At 39.1% G+C, this 20156-nt stretch overlaps 1 protein-coding gene across 4 annotated transcripts in view; it reads left to right on the top strand.

The window, feature by feature from the left end:
* Window positions 1-6485: 6485 nt before the first annotated feature.
* PHF3 (PHD finger protein 3) overlaps window positions 6486-20156 on the top strand; it is a 51023-nt gene continuing 37352 nt past the window's right edge. The window contains exons 1-2 of one of the 4 annotated variants that reach the window (XM_085056568.1): window positions 6487-6618; window positions 16256-16524. In XM_085056568.1, the coding sequence (XP_084912694.1) occupies window positions 16281-16524 (244 nt within the window). In that variant the 5' untranslated portion in view covers window positions 6487-6618; window positions 16256-16280. Of the gene's footprint in view, window positions 6619-16255; window positions 16525-20156 lie in introns of those variants that run through there. The other 3 variants (XM_085056569.1, XM_085056571.1, XM_085056570.1) reach the window with 3 other exon arrangements.

The following is a 20156-nucleotide window of genomic DNA, read 5'->3' as shown; positions in this document are numbered from 1 at the left end:
ATCTGTTGTATGAGTTTGCAGAGTGGTGACTGAGATTCCTGACGAGAACTGGAGGGTGCTCCTAGTAGCCAGCTGAGATGATCAGTGCTCATATCTGCTTAAACTATAGTTATACATTTCTGCCTTTCTAAATGCTGAGGTGGGATCATAGTATCAGTCAATGAGATTTCTGAAGGATTGCTTTTGGAAGAGTTAGGGTTAGAGCCTCATTATAAAGAGCACTGTACGATTTAAAAATGCCTGAAGGAGTAAATGAGCTCAGTCTCTCAAGTAGTAAAATAAACATTGGATCATCTTTCCTTTGGAAGCCGAACATGGTTTTAAAGGTATTTTGTTTAATGGAATACAGCTTAATTTGCCTGAGGAAATGAGATTTTTTTTTGGAATAACATCCAAAGTCATCAATGTTTTATTGATGGACTAGATTATAGGAACAATGGCAAAGAGAAAATCTTCACAAATTCTGTAACTCATCAGTACAGCAGGCTGATGTAAGTACTGGTTTAACACAGATTAGTATCCAAGTTAAAAATCCTGATTTGGTCACTCATGAAATTAGGAGAAATCTATGCGACAGCCAGTAAAAAGCCTGGAATTTTTTTACTTAAAATTATTAATGCAATTTCTGTATCAGATTTTGCTCTGTCTTTAAAGAATTCATTATGGGTAAGGAGGGTTATGTTTCAATTAAGAGCTCAAACACATTAGTGAGGAAAGCTTGGTTCACTGAGCTGTAAACTTGAGACTAGGCTTGGCTTCAGTTGATTTCAGTAAACGAGGCAAAATTTGCATGGCTGTGTCTGTTTAAAATGAAAATCAAGTTAACTTTTGAATTCCCATTTAGACATGACTTAGGAACAGAAAATCTTCCTCTTGGAACAATTCTGGTAGTTTTCAAGAAATAAAATGTTAACCATACTTAAATTGTGAAGACAGCAGGTGGAACTACATAGAACAAGTTGAATGAAATTCCAAGTAATGTGTGTGTATATATATATTTACATATTTATATATTTGCATATTTACAAATTCAGGTGAAGAAATGCTAAAATAGAATTACTCTAGGCTAAAGCCTGGCGTGGAAGACAGGCTTTAACATTTAATTTTGGATGCTTAGAATGACTACAACTGCTTTGTGCCCTCAAGAGGTATGTTGCAGTACATTCTTGTCATCTGCTAGACTGGTTTGCACTGTGGACCTAGTGGCTTACATAATGTGATTTGTAAATGGTGGTAGTATTTACAGGATTCCTTAGCACGTATCAGAAATGTTCATGGGAAAGGGGGTGAGAAGAAGAGTTTGGAACTAGTGCAGCAGAAAAATGAATTCCTTTTATTGTTCTGTCATGTGGTCCCTAAATAATGCTAAGGTAGTTTATACTGATTACTGTTTCATTACTGATTATCCAAAATCAGGTATAAAGTTAAGTGATTTTCTTGAATCTGATTGTCAGAAGTGCTGAGCAGTCAGTTTCAACTTAAGTCTGTAAATACTGTACTTAAGTATATATGAAATTATGTAGAATTGTGTTTCTGAATTGTCCTGAACCACTTCAGACTATTCAAAATTAATACTTCTGATTGTTATTCTCCCTGTCTTCAGCTCTTGGAGTATAAAAATCCATTCCAGTCCTTACATTAGTGAGGCAGTTGTGGAAATAAGCACCAATTTCTGAAGTAATCAGACCCATCTACATTATTGCAGAAGAAACAGTGAGAAAATATATAATTTGTTATTAAGGATATTTATTCTAGGTTAGACTTAAGATCTTTGGCAGTAAGAAAAGAGTAAAGCACTGCTTATTTATGTGAGCATTGATTGTCCTTACAAATGAGGTGGGGGGAAAAATCTTCTGTTATTAAATGAATGTATTTGAGAGGGCCAGATTGAGGGTTCATAGATTACTTTCATTGATTTTAAGCTTCTGAGTGCTTGACTGCAGAATTAATAATACTGTTTTTTTTCCTTTTTTAATATGAGCAATATGATTTAAATAATTACTGAGAGTACTCAAAACAGTATTTTAGATTTGCTGCAATTTTGCTGTATCATTAAGCAAGTATTTTCTGTCAGTATTGGGAAAGTTGTCAAACCAGAAATAACGTTGTTCCAAGTAGATTACTATTATCTTTTTGTATCAATTTGTGTAATCCCACTGAAAAAAAAAATCAGTTCTACTTCACAAGCTGAATTCAGATCTTAAAACCAGGCTGAAATTTGGTGGGATTTATTAATAGCTTGGAGGGACTTACCTGAAGAAATACAGATTTTTACACGAGAGCAGATGCTTCCCTTACACTCAATGAAAGGAATTCTTCACTTCTCAGGCATATATCTCAGATCTCCTATGCTAAGAGATACCTAAAGTAGGTTAGATTAAGAGCTCTCTAAAGATGAGAGTGTAGTCTGTAAAGGGAGCATGGGATGGCAAATTCAGTTTGCAGTGTTGGTATCTACAGGTAGATTAAATAAATCTCACCTAATTTATTAAAGTGCAATTGTTCCAAAGTGTCAGGTGAAGTATTTCTCTCCACATACCCCACTCCTAATGTGTAATAACTGTTGACAATTATAACCTGATCTTTTAAATTGATTCCAGTGAATGCTACATGTAACCACAGCAAGTGGCATTATTTTTGTCTTGATGGTCCCCTGCATGACTGCTGTTAATTTTGATACATACTGTCCTAATGCATTGATAATTATCTCAATAATAACACAAGTTCCTTATTGGTGGAAAGCTGCTTTGTGAGGTAATAGTATTTAAAGTGGTCTGACAAGAAGTGACAGGGACAGTGCCAGAAGATCAAGTTGCCTGCTTCAATTTCTGATTCAAATGAGAACTTTCGAAGTGTATCTGAAGAAAATCAGATACCACAGTGTTTAGGTATATAGCTCCTGCCAGGTACTCATCCTCCATAGCATCCTACAAGGAAGTCCCGGTTTGAAGGCAGGGAGAAGAAAGAATGCTGCCATACAAAACTGGAGAATAGGGTAGCCCATTCCTGGGATAGACAGGATGCATTACTGTGGAAAACCTTGTCTATCAAATGAAAAGGGATGATTTTAAAACCCAAGTGCTGGATCTGTTTTGTAAATTGCATAACTTAAAATGTCATACAGAGTTATTGACCTCTGGAATATATTGAAGTGTATGTAAGACACGGAACTGCTGTTTGATCCAAGAACTGGCAGCTGCTAATGAGTCATTGTGGGGAAAGAAAATGATCTTGTCTTAAATTTGGTGGAAAGTGGGTAAGGGGGAACATGTTACTGTTCCTGTACTGACTAAAGCAAGGAAATGTGGGCAATTGAAGTGAAAATAGTGTTAAATCAGATACTCTTACCAAAAGATGTAGATTTCCATTATAGGACTAGAAAATTGTAGATTATTGGCTGTTACTCTGCATTTGAAAAAGTCAGTTCTTATTACCCAAGAAATAGAACAGATCTGAAGAACGAATAGTTTTAAATTTTGCTAAAGATATAATTCACAGTAACTTACAATAGACTTCAAACGAGCTAACTATGGAGCCTCCTAAACTAGTGATACAGGCAAATCCCAGGTGTTGTGAACAGTGTCTGCTGTTCATTCTGGTAAAAATCATGGCAAGTGTGCTATGAAAAGCAATTATCTAATTATTAAGGGGTGCCAATGTAGTATTTCTGACTACAGAAAATAGTAATCAGGAAAAAAAAGCTTGTTCGATACTGTAAATTCAGCAGGTAAGTGCAACTGATGCTGTAGTACATATACTTCAATATATTCCAGAAATCTAACTCTGCTTTGTATGACATTTTAAGTCATGCAATTTACAAAACAGATGCAGCACTTGGGTTTTAAAATCATTTAAATCAAGTATCTTGCAGACAAAAGAAAGATGTTCCTGTGAGACATTGTTTGGTTATTGGCTTACTGCTGTAACATATCTCAGCTTTTTGACAGTAGCAAATAGCGTCCTACAGCAGGGGAAAAAACCTGTTTGTCCACCACCATACTGAATACATTCTTTATCCAGATAAGCATAGGGAGCAATCTAACTCCTTTCCACCTTTTGACAACCAAAGAACTAGTAATTAACAGTCAAAAGCAAGCCACGTTTAAGACCAGTGTGATCATAATCTGACTGTGTGTAGCATATTTTCAAAGACTCCATTTATAACAAGAAACATGGAAAGACTGTAAGGAAAATAATTAATGAACCTCTTGGGAAGAGTTGTGACTGAAGAGACTGGAATTATAAGCGAAGAAACTGCCTTCTGCTGCTGCTTTTTTTTGTGTTCAGGGCACTAGCAGACTGTTTTCTGAAAATATATAGGTTGCTTTGCAATGGAAACAACTTGCAAGATCTGGACTACTACCAAGTAGCTCATGTGTAAAGGGACAACATGATGAAAATGCTGCTAGGAAAGATAGTGGATGGTGCAGTTGTAGTTGTTAATACCTGGTCTGTCATTGTATGGAAAGGCCTCTGTAATAACTATGGAATTTGCTACTGGGGTGCTTTTTTTTCTGTTAAAACTGTAACAGAGGTGCTACAGATGGGCAAGTTCATTACATAAAGGGACTGGCAGAGTGTGGTTACAGTAAAAGTGCACAAACTTTGTTAAGCTGAGATGGGTCACTGGAGTTATGTGACTTTTGACAGTGTAAAGAAAAAACTGAATAGAGCAATGAACAATGATCAGATTACCAGCAGTGCTTTGCCTGCCACTTGTGTCAAAACTAATGAAATCAAAAGGGCTGAATGCTGGAAAATTTGGGCAATTCAAATTGTGTTTAACTGAATTTTGCTCCAGAAAGTTCGTTTCTTTATACAATGTCAACAATGTATCAGAGGGTTAGTGCCTTGTAAAAATCCATGCCTAAAAAGCCTTTGAAGAAATTAGTGCAACCAGCCCAGTAGCTCAATTCTGTGCCATCGTAAGAATTCAGTTTGTTTTTTTTTTTTAAAGATGCTTGCTTTGGAAAGGAGAAAGACCTTCTGAAACTGGGAAAGCACAGGAAGAAAACTGGAAAAAAACAATTTGTGGTAATGTGCATAACTGTAACTTAAGAAGGGCAGGGAGAAAAAAAATGTTGAATAGGTCAAAATCTGCGCTCTTCTTCAAAACTGCTTTTTTGCAACTACCTTGTGTGGTGCCCGTAAATATTGCTGCTACCATGCCTTCAGTTTAATACTTCTTAAGAGTGATTCCAGCAAGAGAAGTATTTAATATATTGCAGCCTTCATGGCACCACAAAAAGCCCTAGTGAACACACATCTCAAAGACTCAAATAAAATTGAAAAAAAGAAACTAAAAGAAACATAATTTTAACTTCCTCATCCTTTTTTGTCCTTGCATGATGTTTGCATTACAAAGTATGAATATATAAAGGCAGCCTTAATATACTAACTCATAAGGTAATTCCAAATTTGATTTTTAGAAATAGTATTGAATTAAAAATCTGTTTCTCTTTTGAGGGTGTTGAAACTTGGTATATGCAAGAGCCAGCGTGCACTACACTTTATGCCAGCCATCAGAACTGAAAGCAGTGTAATGAATGCTTGCATTCAGCTAATGCCGTAAAACAACTTAGGAAAGACAGCCCTGCTCTTTGATAACATTGTGTAAAGACCAAATGACTCCAGTTTCCGATGTTCCGACAAACACACATCGTGACAGCGCCTTAGCTGTGGATTCGGTTTGAATGTGCGCCACAGGTCAGGCAGAGCACAGGGAGAAACTGCTACCAGGAAAAGGCGGCCAAAACGCGCCTGCACCAATAGGCAGCAGGAGACGTGTCGAGCCAGGACCGAAATACGGAGACTTTTCTGCTCAGCATGTAGGAACCGATGAGCCTGGCACATCGAGAGCTGCAGGAATCAGCCCGAGGCCGCCGGCGCACCGGACAGATTAACAAGCTACTTGTGTAATGCGGGTTGCACCGAGGAAGGGGTGGCAGCTGCTCTCCTAAGACAAAAGGCCACATCATTACACACGCACCGGTGACCCCACGTGTGTCCTCAACCAAGGCCTTACGGGAAAAACATGCGAACCCTCCGGGCCGCCCTCCACCCACCCTCCCGTGGGCCCAGCCAGGCCAGTCATGCGCACGGCCGGTTGCCACCGTGCGCCTCGAGCTGTAGCGGCCCCCGACTCCACCGAGGGTGCCCAGGACACTCCCGACTCGGCCACGAGGGCTGGTTCCGCTGAGGAGCCCGCTCCGGAGCCTGTCGCTGCCGCGGCCGCCGGATCAGCTCCGTCTCCGCCCGGCCCGGAGTCCCGCGGCTCTGCCCCGCCCCGCGCCCCGCTCCCTGCCGCACGGCGCCTGCGCGGCGCGCGCGCCCCCGCCCGCCCCCATCCCTTCCCTCGAACAGCGCCGTCACGTGAGCTGCCGGGCCCGGCGCGCCGGACGCCGCGGGGGCGCGCACCGGCGGGGCAGCGGGCACGCGCCTGCGGGGCAGCGGGCACGCGGCCGCCACCGGGCCGGGCCGAGCCGGGCGCGACGACCTGGGCGGGGGCAGCCCGCGCGCGCGCCCCCGCGGAGCTGCGCACGCCGTCCTCCCTCCCTTTGGCGCGGCCGCCGCGTCCCTTCCCCCGCGGCCGCGGGGCAGCGCTGGGCGGCGGAGCGGGTGAGTTACCGCGGGCTGCGGCAGCGACCGGGGCAGGCAGGGGAGGAAGGAGCGGGGGCGGAGGACCCCGCTGCGCTGCGCGGCCTCGCCCAGCCTTCGCCGGGCCGGGCAGGGCTGGGCTGGGCCTGCGGCGGCGGAGCCCGGGCCTGTGCTGGCCAGGCCCGGCCGGGCGGCGAGGGGCGGCGCGGCGGGACGCGGCTGCTTCCGCTGCGGGGCCGCGGCACGGGCTGGGCGCGGAGGCGGTGCCGCCGCCGGCCGCTGTGCGCAGGCGAGCTGCGGTCCGGCCGCGGTCCCCGGGGGCGCTGCCCGGCCGAGCCCCGGCCGCACTGCTCTGCCCGGGCGCGGCGCCGGCGCGGTTGTTGCGGAGGCTGCGACCCGCGGGCCCTGGCCGGCCGAGACCGGACTGCTCGCCCGGCCACCTGACATGGCGTTCTGGCCCGGGCCTCGCTGCCTGCGGCGGTCTCTGCCGCTCGTGTCTGTGCGGGACCCTGCCGCAGGCTCCTTGCCCGGAGTCTTGTTGCTGCTGCGAGCTCTCCCACAGCGCCTTCTCTGCCCTGCAGTTGCTACGTTTTGACCCTTCTACGATTGCTCCTTCTCACCCTTGAGCCGCTAACGCCTTGTTGCCCCATTCAAACCAGAGAAACAAACACCAATTTAGACCTTGCTGTTCTTCCTGCTCTTGGTGTGACCTGTTCCGGGCTCCGCCTCCCGTCTGTTAAACTTAGCATCATCTACAATTTCTGTGTTCCACTCCTGTGTGTGGTACCCACTGTAGAAAGTGTGGGAGAAAATGTGGTCATCAGCAGTGCTGTGGGATTCAGTGACCTGGTGGCATTTCCAGATCGTAATCTGGGATGAGGTGCTGTTTCTGAGGCAGTGTGATTATTGCTTGCTACTGGAATGCAAATAATTAATAACTGTGAGGCTTTAGAAGAGCCGTCGTTCGTATGATTGAGCGTGTTTATTGTGTATGGTGTGCGCAAGGGAGACCTGTTAGAGCCATGCGGGGAGCGTTTGGGTGAACAGCACTCCGAGGCACAGGTTAAGTTAGGAGAAATAGCCTGTAGAGTGAAGGCTAAAAACGAGTAAGGAAAGACAGGAATAGGGGTTGACGGCAGCTATGCCATGAGAATTGTAGTTGTGGTGTTGTCTTTTGTATAGTTGTTAACTCATTATGTTATTTTTATACATTTGCTTTTATAAAAATGGATGCTAACATTGCTAATAGTCGAAATATTTTAGTATTAAATATAAGGATGGCAAACATATGGCATCTCTTTAACACCACTAATTCATGGTTTGTTTTACTTAATTAGTCTGTTATGGTTTGGGACACAATGTAAGGGAGACCTCAAAAACGTGGGTTTTTATATTTCTTGGAATAATTCCAGTGGTGTTTACACTTAGTGTGTATCCCGCAATGAAACTCTTCTTTTTGCTGTACTGAGCAGCTTCTGCTTCTAATTTCTATAGTTGGCTTTAAAGATTATGCATATGAATACGGAATTCTGAACACCTACAGTTTTTATTCAGCTATTGTTGCCTGTTACTCAGTCATTCAGTTTTTATGTGCATTTTACATTTGCAAACACTCAAGCAACTGAAAAGGCACCTAACTCCAAACCATGTAGACTAAATTTAATTCAACACAGTTAGCTGAGGTAATTTAACACAGTGGTAAGGTGCTCTAAGGAAAACAGAAACTCTAAAAATTCTTACCTGTTATATTTCTGTGCTAATAGGTGAGGTGATGATTTTTTTTAGTTGTTATTTTAATTTTTATCCATTAATTTTTTCTGGTCAACCTAAATATTAAATCCAAGTTTTAAGGGGAGAGCCATATTGTATTAGAAGCTTTCTTTTTATGGTAAAGGCATATTTTTGAAAGGTAATATTGTGAAGTAGCAATAATAAAGTTCTCTGAATTGGGATATGAGGGTTCATTTTATAGAAGCAAATAGTGAGAAATACAAACAGCTTGTCACATCCTCCTGAGTGGTGTCAATATAACTACATGATGGATGGCATATTTCTATGAAAAACTTCCCAAGGCTTAGTTAAGCTTTTAACTATTACTAAAAAAAATCCCAACAAACAAACCCTAATTCTAATAGGTGTTTCCAAATGAATCATTATGAGACACTGACAAATTCAAAAGGTATTACAAATTAAATTATTCTGTTGGGTAACTGACAAATAATCAGTCTAACCTGTTACACTGCTAAAAGTTTAGCATTTTATACTATGTTCCAGCTGAAAATACTTGAAACAAGTATTGAGGAACTTGAGAGTGGAAAAGAGTTCAAGAGTGTAGCAGTAGTGATGGAAATATAATCTGTCTTCATCCTTTTCTTTTCAGTGAAATGTCTCTTGGTAGTGAGCTTACGAATTCCTGAGATATATGCAGTGATGGAGAGATTAATAAAATTATGTATGACCTTTGATTATGCCTAATTTTTGTGATATTCAGGAGTATTCACTGGTGGGACTGTCCAGCAGAGAAAAACAGAATACTTAAAGTTCCACAATGTAAAAACTTTCCATTTTACATTTACGTACTCCACATTTCACAGTGTGAAGACATTTTTTTATGTAACACAAGTTTTAGTGCAGCACTATGGGCCTCTTCTAGCTATAAGGTGAGGGTGAGAATTTTTTTTTTTTTTTGAGGAAAGGTTATGCTGTTCAAAACAATTGTTAAGATGATTTTCAGTGATACAGTTTGATAATTGTGTGATAAAGCAAAGGTATTTCTTTGCCTTCTCATTAAATCCAATGTTTGAACTTTACTTTTCCTTTCTGTTGACTGAAATGAAGTACAGTTATGGCTGGTGAATGTAAGTGTTTTGAATAGGGAAGGTTTAATAAAGCAAGCATCTTGAGCTGTCTGCTTTCTTAAATACCATGATAGCGAGTAGTAAGAGATCTACTCTGTCAATGAGGGGAGCAGCACATAACCCTAGATTCTAGGTAGATTTTGGGAGGTGATTATTATTTGTTATGTCTGTTGAGATTTTAGTAGCAAGAGATTTGTGTCAGTTGCAGTCTGAAGACTTCAGAGTGAGGTAAACACAAAAGTAGTATAGAAGAGCTTCTTAACAATGAATTAAATGCTCAGATTTACATTTCTTGTTTTTAGGTCTTTAGCAGAGCTTTGTTTTGGTGCCACTAAAAGCTAGATCTTAAATTTTAAATGAGGGATTAAATTAATAATTAATAAGTAGGGATTTACATAAGGGAACAGGTGGCATACAGATACTTAATGGGTTGATGTTTTGGCATGTAAGTTTGTCAGTGTACCTGGCCCTCCTTTACAGCAATATTGATGTTTCAAATAGACCTGTTTGCATACATGTTCCTGTTAGGCAAGTCTTCACCAGTGTGCTGTTTTTTGTGAGATAGGTGAATGAGGAAAATTCAAATTTGGTGATGCGTAAAGACTAAAGCTCAGTAAACTGTATTCTGTACAAGTGTTGTATGTGCTTTTTTTTTTTTTTTTTTTTTGAGAAAGGGCACTGAAATCTTCTTTTAACAGTTCTAAACACGTTTTTGTGTCTAGATGGCAGTTCATATGCTCATAAATCACACTGCTTGTTCTGTCAAAAATATTTTGTCAGTTAATTTAATTCTTGAAGACTGCCCCAGATGATGGGATTTGAGCCAGTATGAACCAGAGTAGAAAGTGCATCGGTGTGAGAGTTGTAAACTCAACAAAAAGTTGTCAAGTTGATGTCTTCTTACTGACTCTGCCACTGATGCTCTGTCTGGTATTGATTTTTATCCCATGATGTGTTTAGACTGTAAACTCCATTGGGTAGAATCTGTTACTATGGAAGATGTGGTCTCAGTTCTGGCTTTTGGTGCTGTAATGTCCATGAACATAATGCATGCAGCTTCTAGTGCTTAGAGCATGGTACCATGGATACATGGCAACTTAGCATTATTTTTCAATTAGGTACTTGTGAACTTAAACTTTAGGTTGTGTACTAGGAAGTAGGAGGATGTTAGTAAAACTTGCTGTTCATCAGGGCTTTGAAGTAACATTTTTGGTAGGTGGGTTGTAGGTGTTCAGGTATCAGTGAACCACTGGGGTGGTATGACATCACAGCTCTGGTGAACAAAGACATTTCATACCTTGAGTGCTCCTTTTGGGTGCAGTAGTTGCCACACAGCATGGGCAAGGAATTTATTTTTTAAGATGTCTGTATTGTTAGCTAATAGCATGCTAATTAAGGTGCAGTTCCCATCTTTTGATGAAAATTTTTGTTTTCATCAAAATTTTTGATGCTTACTGATTCTTCTGTAATAGTGCTGAGTCAGCTTTTCCCATTTGTTTTGACATCTAAGGGGTTACTCATCCAAATAGCTTGTTCCTTTGTTTACTCTCCTATAAGAGTTTACTACTTGAAGAAATAAACATAATATGGATCTTTTTAATGAAGTCTGTTACTGTTGTTATGGCTAATGCTTGCTCTTGTCGTTTGGTGTGCATAAGCACAAGGTCAAGAGACCAAGTTTTGTATTTTGAATGTTTCAATGTTTCTCACATAGCCCAGTCAATAACTAAATGTACAAAAGCTTTTAAAAGCACTGGATAGATTCAGTGAATTGGAGGCGACAAACACTATTCAGAAAGGTACTTCAGTGAAATGGAAGGAATTGTACCATTGCTATGCTGTCTTAGCAGTTTCAGACTCACTTATTCAGGCAGGTCAGTAAAGCAGATAGGATCTTCTGCTTTAAATCATCTAGGATTTTGAGTATCCTAAATAAGCAATGTGAGTTTGGTGGGGTTTTTTTATTCTTTTGTTAGGTTCCTTCAAGTTTTTGTCTCTTCTTGTTCCCAATTCAGGCAATTCTTTTTTGGTTAAATTTCATTGTAGAAATATTTTCCTTTAAGTTCAATTGCTGAGGACTTTCATAAACTAGATTTATTTTTAAATTGACAATCATTAAACGTACAGAAGGTTCTATTTTATGTTGCTAGCTTTAAAATATAAGCTAAAATATGACAGTCAAGTGTAAAAGGTAAGCTGATATATTAAATTCATCCCCTGGTCAGAGAGGGAAGGAGAGAGTAATTACAGTGAAACATAACATTTGCTTAGTAAAATAAATTATGTGGGAATACTGTAAAAACTGAACAAAATGAATGTAAGGGAAAATAATAAAATATCAAGGCAAATGTATCTCACATAAATCCAAATATGTAGTTGGAAAATGAAACGCTTTCACATGCTGATGTTTAAGAGATACCTAATTTAAAATGCAGTCAAAAGTATGCTTGGGCTGTTCACCAGCTACATAACACACAGGATGCTTGGTGGTAAATACAATTTGTGATCACCGCTGCCTGAAGTGGATTTCAGATAAGATGATAGAAACATGCGTATGCAGTTGTATATCTCCACTAAAAGGTTTTCCTCTGTTGTGATTAAGAAAATAATACAACAGGAACTGAAGTAATTCTTTGCCTCTTTCACAGACAAGCTAGGCAATGAAAAAGCTTCAAGATGTGCAACATCTCGTCCAGTTTCTACTCTTCCTTCCCTTCTGAGATTAGTGTGGAAGGATATGCTTGCTTGAGATCTCAGTTTCTTTTTTTAGCAAGTGAATTATTCTGGCTATTTACCTTTTAATTTTACTAAGTGGTGTAGAGCTGTTAGAAATGTAATGAAAATGTGTTAAATGGGTAGAAGATAAAAACCTGCTGTGGCATATCCTCTCACATGTTTATTTCATACCACATTTGTTGGGATTTAAGGCAGTATGGCATACCTAGCTTAATAAACTAATTCAACAGTGGAGGATTTTTTTTTTTAAACTGTAAGACTCAGACTGTAAAAGAAAACAATGTCGAGAGCATGAAGAAATTTTATGGTAAACCACTGGGGCAAATTCTGGAAGTCATGTTTGACTGTAGTGCTTTTGAACAGTGTTGTTTATAGTGTTGCATCATTTAATGATGACAGATATTGGTTTTTGGGTTACTTTGTAATTATTACAGTGTTACTTCTGTAATTGTTGCTCCTGTTTTTCCAGTAGAGGGGCTGATTGAAACTTATCGGTCTCAAAAGTGTAAGAGAAATGTATTTAGGGAGTGGAGGAGAATGCCTTCTACGCTTTTAGCTTTTCTTGATGGTGAACCCTTCTTTTACCCAGACTCCTATATGTTGCTGTGCTGTAGCAGTCTCAGTACATGCCCTGATGTTCCAGGAGCCAGCAGATAGGAAAAGTTTCACTAAGCCTGGCTGGGACTTGCTCCTTTGCCTCATTTATGAGCACTCCTCACTGGTTCTGCATGCATAATACTTTTAATATTCTGTTGCTTCTGATTAGCTACCCAGTGGGAAAGCACTTCTGAATTACTGTGCGATGGGAGTACGCTTGGTATGCGCGCATCTGCTGGGAGTGTTGCCGAGGCGCTTGGCCATTAGGGTTCAAGTGGAGGACACAGCTGTGTTCCAGTGGAGTAATACATTCTTCCTCTGAGGGGTTAGAATAATCTTTGGAAATAAGTAAGCATGAAAATCTCAACTGTACTTTTACCTGTACCTCTGGCTATTTTTCCTGATGTTCAAAGTGTTTCAAATGCAAAATAAACATTCAAAATTCATACACTTCAGGCATTGTGGAAGAGAAGATTTCTTTTCTTGCAGCAACTGTTTCTAACAGTGAGCTGTCTAGCTAAAGAAGTGTCTTTCATCCTCAGTCCGACAGATTCTACACTTGTGATAGTTAATCTAGTAATGTTAGAAATAATTTTCTAAAATAGCTTTGTATTGTGCAAAGTGTGCAAAGAATTGCATCATTTTTTTGAACCAGGTAAAGCAGAATTTTGATTTCGCATGTTTTGCTGGCATTAACTTGCATTTTAGAAATGACAGAAAAAATTCTTTAAGATCAGAATTTGTGGTAGTAGGATTTTTATGCAAGCTCCGTGACTTTTTGATGCAAAGTTTGGATAGAACTTACACTTGATCATAGTCTCATGCTCCAGAAATAAAGCTTTCAATAAAATTCCTCCTGAATTTCCTTTACTAGCTACTTAGGTGTCATTGAAGGTGGCTGTGGCCACTGCATGTGTAGTTGCTTTGACAGTTACTTCACAGTGCTTTTAGTGTTCTGAATGGCTGCATGGTAGTCTTACAAAACTGTAAGTAATCTTCTTTTTTTCATCACATCACTGAAGACAGAAGTTAATTTCTGTCAGGAGGGATTTTTGTAGCAAGCGCTAATGTTCTTCTCAAACTTTGCTACTTAACATTGCTTTTAATGAAGTGGTCATGACTGCTTTGGGAACAATGATATTTGAGTAACAAATACATAAATGTTCTCCTATCCAGAAAAAAAAAGCTTGGGATATGTTATTGTCAATGTCGTCAAAGCCTCTTTCACTTTTTAATGTTGGATGCAAATGGGTTTCTTACATTCTCACAATATGTATGTGTTCTCTTGCAATGTCATTGACACTTACTAATGTGAGGGTTCGCCATAATGTTGTCCTGTGGCTGTTACTCTGGTGCTCATGTAATGCTAACATGAAAAGAACCTGTCATTACAGGAAGGTGCTGTATTGGGGCATTTGTAATTATTTTCTTACTTGGAGCCACTGTAATTTATCCTGTGTATTATCAGATTGTTATAACTACTTGGCATAATAATAAAAACAGATTATAGAGTGCAGCACAGTACATACTCCATTAGTTTGCTTCTTCATTTGTTGCCAGATTTGGAACTTCAGAAACGATGTTGACTACTATAGGTGACAATTGGTATGGTGTATATGTAGATATCAAGCACTGCATTGCTTGATAACAGCAGTTCATTTTTTTTGGTGAGGGAGCTTTCAAATTATGACTTGCTGCTTTAGTGTATTACCTGCATATTAAATGCACCTGATTTGGCCAAACTTTCCTTCCTGCTGGCTGTTTGCTCAGTAGGAGCTTGTGTATTAGACGTTGTTGTGGTTAGTGTGTAGAAATTGGAAAGACACCATGCTTTGCCATGAGTGTCGAGAGACACAATACCATCCCTGACCATTGTTTTCTTCTGGGCTGCCCTATGGGGTAAGGAAGAAAGACTGTCATACTCGAAAAAAAACCTCCAACAACCCAAAACCCAACAAAACCCCACAAACAGAAAAACCTTAACAAACCCCACCCAAGCAAAATGAAATCCTGTTCATGCTAAATCCACAGATTTTGTAACTTTGTGAAATAAAGTAGATGGCATAAAAAGGGTTGAAATTGTAGCAGAGCCCTTATATATATCTGGCTGGGACATTTCCAGTTCATTGCTAAACCAGAAATCTCCCATTAATGCATCTAAGGAAGCATACTTAATGTTCTATTAAGCATGAGTAAGTACTGGATTTCGTTTAGTGGCAGGTTGCTGGAATAGCCATCTAGAAAGTAATTCAAGCACTGCAAACTCCACTTCTCATTTGTCATTTTCCTTTAATTAGTGTGCTCATTCTAAACAAAAAGAATTTGTCTGGTGCGTGGGAGGAGCATGATGAAAGAAGGGGCAGGAAAGTATATGTGTCCTTTTGCTGTTTCTAAAAGCTTTAACAGCTTTGTGTGCCAAAACTGCTCTTCCAGACTATCCTGTATGCCAAATTAAGCCAGGCAGTACTGCACTAAGTCTGTTTTCCTTACCTGACCATACTTGTTATAGTTCTCTCTTTCCACTTTGAGTATATGCTAAATCAAAACTTCTGAAAAAATGTTTTGCTGACTTTTTTCCATTCTGTTGTTCAGTTATACAGTCTTATTAGTTGAGTCTCTGCTGTGGTAGTTGCAATTCTGCTGCATTGCAAAGAAGATCTAGGAAATAAAGAATTCTTGTTAAATGCAGTTGATGTCTTTGAATGCAATTCCTTAGGTAGACTTCTAGAAGTTCATCTAAACTTTTTCAAAACTGAAGTTTCTAAAAGGCTCCTGGCCCTTTTGCTGCTAGCTCAGAATTCTTATGTGCTTGATTGAGATCAGATTTTAATATAAAATTTCTGTAATTTTATTGAATGTATTGATAGTTGAAAAATAATAGCAAAAAAACCCTTGTTGTTTAAAAATACTAACTTGCTGTGAAGTACTTGGCAGTTACTCTTTGAACAGAAATATAGTTCTTGTCAGTAGTATGTGTTAGTATGTCAGGCTCTGTAACCTTTTCAGCTCCATTGATGTTAGTGGAAGCTGACCTCAAATTTTTATATTTAAAAAGAAGAAAGATTCATGCTCACAGTGCTGCTATCCAGGTTCACTTGTTCTTGATATCTTCTTCTTCTGGTGTCCTACCTCTTTGGGTTGGTTAAGGTTTAAACAAATTTTAGAAAGGAGTTATTTAGTTACCTTTGTTCTACACACTGTAGAAAGTGTCAGCACTCTGATGCTGACAGAGGAGATTATATTAATTTAGCATAGAATTTCTTTTTAAAATAATTAGGAAAATGATTTTTAGTTATGCAGTGGACCATACTAAACCATAAACAGTTTTTTATTTATTTATTTTTTATAGTTCTAAAATACCTTAAGCATTCTTTATAAAACACAACAGCCAAAAAATTTGCTGGTGTCTTAGGTGTTTTACAATTTGTAGCTTATTTTCTTATGGTATTTTTCTTGTCTTTCTATAGGGCTGAAAGACACACAGGAGTCTTCATGGATATAGTTGATACATTTAACCATTTAATTCCTACTGAACACTTAGATGATGCCCTATTTCTAGAGTCCAACCTGGAGAATGAAGGCTGTGAGGATTTTAGTACAAGTCAAAGTGTCTTAGAGGATTCGCTGAAGAACATGCTCAGCGATAAGGATCCTATGCTAGGATCTGCAAGTGCCCAGTTCTGTTTGCCTGTTTTGGATAGCAATGGCCCCAATTTCCAGATGCCTTGTTCTACAGGTAAATCTTACAATTTTTTAAGATTACAATTTAAAATGCAGTTATACTCCAGTACCAACCCTTTCTCATAACGTAGAAATAATAAGTTGGGATTTCTGTTGCCTTTTTGCCCTTTTTTGATGCACTGCTTACATGCCTGGCATGTAGACCATGAACAGGTCTTTTTAATTTTGTAGTGTAACAATAGGGGAAGGCTCCTTATGTGGATCAGAAATAGTCTAGGCTTTGTCTGTAAATTATTCCCTATGAAAGGCAAGATTTGTTTAGTGTAGGTACTGTGCCTGGTCACTGAAGTCATTGGTTGGCTTAAAAAAATATCATATTTCTGGATTAGCAGTAGGAGCATGAGAGTTGTACAAATTACTGCTCTGACCTCAGGGTTATTCTGTTGGTGCTAGGCCTTCTGGTACTGAGCTGATTCCGGATTCTGGGTGTTTCACTTTGGTTGGCTTCAGGACCCTGGAATGATGATAAAATTATTTTTTTATTATTTGGAATACCTGATTTGGAAGCAATTTAGAGCTAAGTTCTCTAATATAAAAATAATCTCAGGAGTTATTGAGTAGTTTTAGAAGATTAAAAAAAAAAGAGGGATGATCCAATCCCTAAAATTACTAATATTTACTAATAGTTGGAATAATTATGCTGAATTTGTTGCAAGAGACCAAAATATTCTCTATTCTTAGTAGTGTTCTTTATCTTACTGGAAGTCTAAAAAATGTAATTTTTTAGGTTCATTACTGAGAAGTGTTGTAGATTAATGCAGTTACATGATTATATCAACATTTAAAATTTTTTGAGTAACTTTTATGAACTGTGTGTGAAAATCTTGATAATTTCCGTATGTAATATTTTGTATTTTGCTGTTGTTATAGACTAAATTCTCACCTTCACTAAATTAGGTGGTATTACAGCATGGAAAGCTGTAAACCAAAGATTATATTGATTAAGGCAGTGAAAAAATGAACTATATATAAAACCAAAACAAGATATTTGGGTTTTTTTTCCTACTTCAATAGAACATTTTTGAGGCCATCCTTAATGCTTTTGTTTACTCTTGCAGTAGTCTGTATTCTTACAGATTTTTGTCTGTAACCTACCAAACAAAAATTGTATCCCTTGTAATGAGCATAAGACTGTATAATGTACACAACTAAAGCAAATTCCACCTCTCTTGCAAATTCTTTTGTCATACTGCATCTTTCAGTAAACCTGTACTGCATTTAAAATTGTTGAATTAACTCATAGGATACAGCTGGATATTTTGGAACGTACAGAGAGACTTTTAGGGGCTTTCTAGCATATATTTCTCCTGAAAGGGATCAGTAGTGCAATAATTAATAATAATTAGAGCAATAATTAGTGCAACTGTCAATACTTACACGATCACAATTAATTTTAAGGTCCATTAAAATAAGTGAGCTAATGCATTCACTTGGGGGCTACTGTTTCGGGCTTTCAAAAGACTAAAGGATTCAAAGCTGATTTGATTTATGCTGAGTTCATGAAATTGAAGTTTTGTTTCTAAATCTGAAAGCACAAAGAATAGAGCCACATTTCAGTAAAGAAATGAAAATGCGTAATTTGGAATTAATGTAGGTGTCCAAGAGAACATGAAGTGTTCTTGTTGTTGCTTGTTCCTTGTAGGTCTTGATAAGAACTGTCCTTGTTCTGAGACGTTAGGACTGCAGTATGTACTTAAAATTTTTTAGTTAAGAATAATGAGTATCAGTTTGAAGTATAGTTTCTTTACCTGTCTTTTTTCCTTGAAAATTCGTGTGGTTGTGATTTATTTGATTTGTCTGATACTGTTGGTAATCCAACACAGTTGATGTAGTCTGCTGGTAAGAATGTGGTTATTCAAAATGGTAGCACCCTTGGTATGAATTAATCCATGCAAAAGCTGTTTTCCCAGACAGTTTATGTGGAAGTTCATCTGTACACCAACTTCAATTTTTCTCAAAGGTAAAAAAACATAACTCTCCTGACAATATTTGCCTTAATATATTCTTAGAGCTAGAATGCTTGGTATTTCTTACACTCTTGATTTCATTCCTGACAAAGCAGTGAATTTTTCCAGAGGCACAAATTTATTTGTCACAGTTCATTCTAGATCTTCAATTAATATTTTGCATAACCTATGCCTAGACTATTAAACAGCTTAAGAAAAGGAGCAAAGTGCTCATGGAAATTAATTCACAGGACTAGCAAAGGACAAATTTACCATATTTGATGCTTCTGGAATAACTGGAATGTATTCTGTTTTGTAGAATTTTTTAAGTGGTGAAGATTTCATGCTACAGCTTATTTGGTTGCAATGAGCAAGCTGAAGAGATAAAGGTAGTTACAGTTGAACTGAGGAGAGGTGTTTTAGCTAAAATGGTATCAAGTCTTCTAGATAAAATGGAGGAGCAAAAGGCATGGCTCATTAATACTTCTTTGAAAGCACATTTGAGCAGAGTTCAATAGTAGAAAACCTATGCACAAACAAGATACTATCTTTCTATGTCTTCAACCCAACCTTATAAATGTGAAATTTCTTATGTGAGCATCAGTATATATAAGTAGCAGAAGCTCTGAGAGGGGCTTGATTCAGGCCTGCTTCTTACCTAATTTCTCAGGATTGTGACAACATTTTCTCTGCTTTATTTTGGAGATCATGTACTTTTGCCTTCAGAACCCCTTCTTTCTTGCTCCTAAGTTGGTTTTGAGTGTGGGTTTGTTTCCTGTTCTTTTTCTTACTGCTGCATGGATGTTACTTTTTGTTGGGAGTTTTTACAGGCCTGATCTAAAGTCACTACTCATCAACATGTTTTGCTCAGCTTAAGGATTTATATTGCACATCATTCATCAAGAACTAGGCTGTTTGTTTATACTAAGCTCTTTTTATGGTGAGTTACCCATTACCTGACTGTATGTGAAGGATACTGTCACAATTGATTGGATGTCCTTTAGACAGTTCAAATGCATGCATATAAGAAACACATAGACAGAGACATCTATGTGGAAAACACAGGCTTTGTAAGTTGAATTCTAACAGCAGCTCTTGGGGAGAACAGTAGCATAGAATCACAGAATGGTTTGGTTTGCAAGGGAGCTCTAAAGGTTATCTAGTCCAGCCCCTCTGCAATGAGCAGGGACATGTTCAACTAGATCAGGTTGTTCAGAGCCCTATCCAACCTGACCTTGAAGGTTTCTAGGGATGGGGCATCTACCACCTCTCTGGGCAACCTGCTTCTACTGTTTCATCATCCCATAATAGAAAAGTTCTTCCTTATATCCAGTCTGAATCTACCCTCTTAGTTTAAAACCATTACCCTTGTCCTGTTGCTACAGGCGATACTAAAAAGTCTGTTCCCATTTTTTCTTATAAGCCCCTTTTAAGTATTGAAGGGCCACTGTGAGGTGTTCCCCCTATTCTCCAGGCCAAACAATCCCAACTCTCCCAGCCTTTTGTCAAAGAACAGGTGCTCCAACACTTCAGTCATTTTTGTGGCCTCCTCTGGGCTTGCTTCACCAGCTCCATGTCTTTCTTGTCCAAGTGTGTCAGTCAGCAGTGCTGGTAAATGACAGATTGCAAGGAGTGTGACAATGGATGTTTGTTGCCTATTGATAGGCAGAACTATATCAAT

The sequence above is a fragment of the Lichenostomus cassidix genome, chromosome 3 (genome assembly GCF_008360975.1).
Source record: "Lichenostomus cassidix isolate B80296 chromosome 3, HeHo_3.0, whole genome shotgun sequence".
NCBI classification, from domain to species: domain Eukaryota; kingdom Metazoa; phylum Chordata; class Aves; order Passeriformes; family Meliphagidae; genus Lichenostomus; species Lichenostomus cassidix.
The sequence above is the reverse complement of the archived record's forward strand: the minus strand, read 5'-3'. Positions and strand labels throughout refer to the sequence as shown.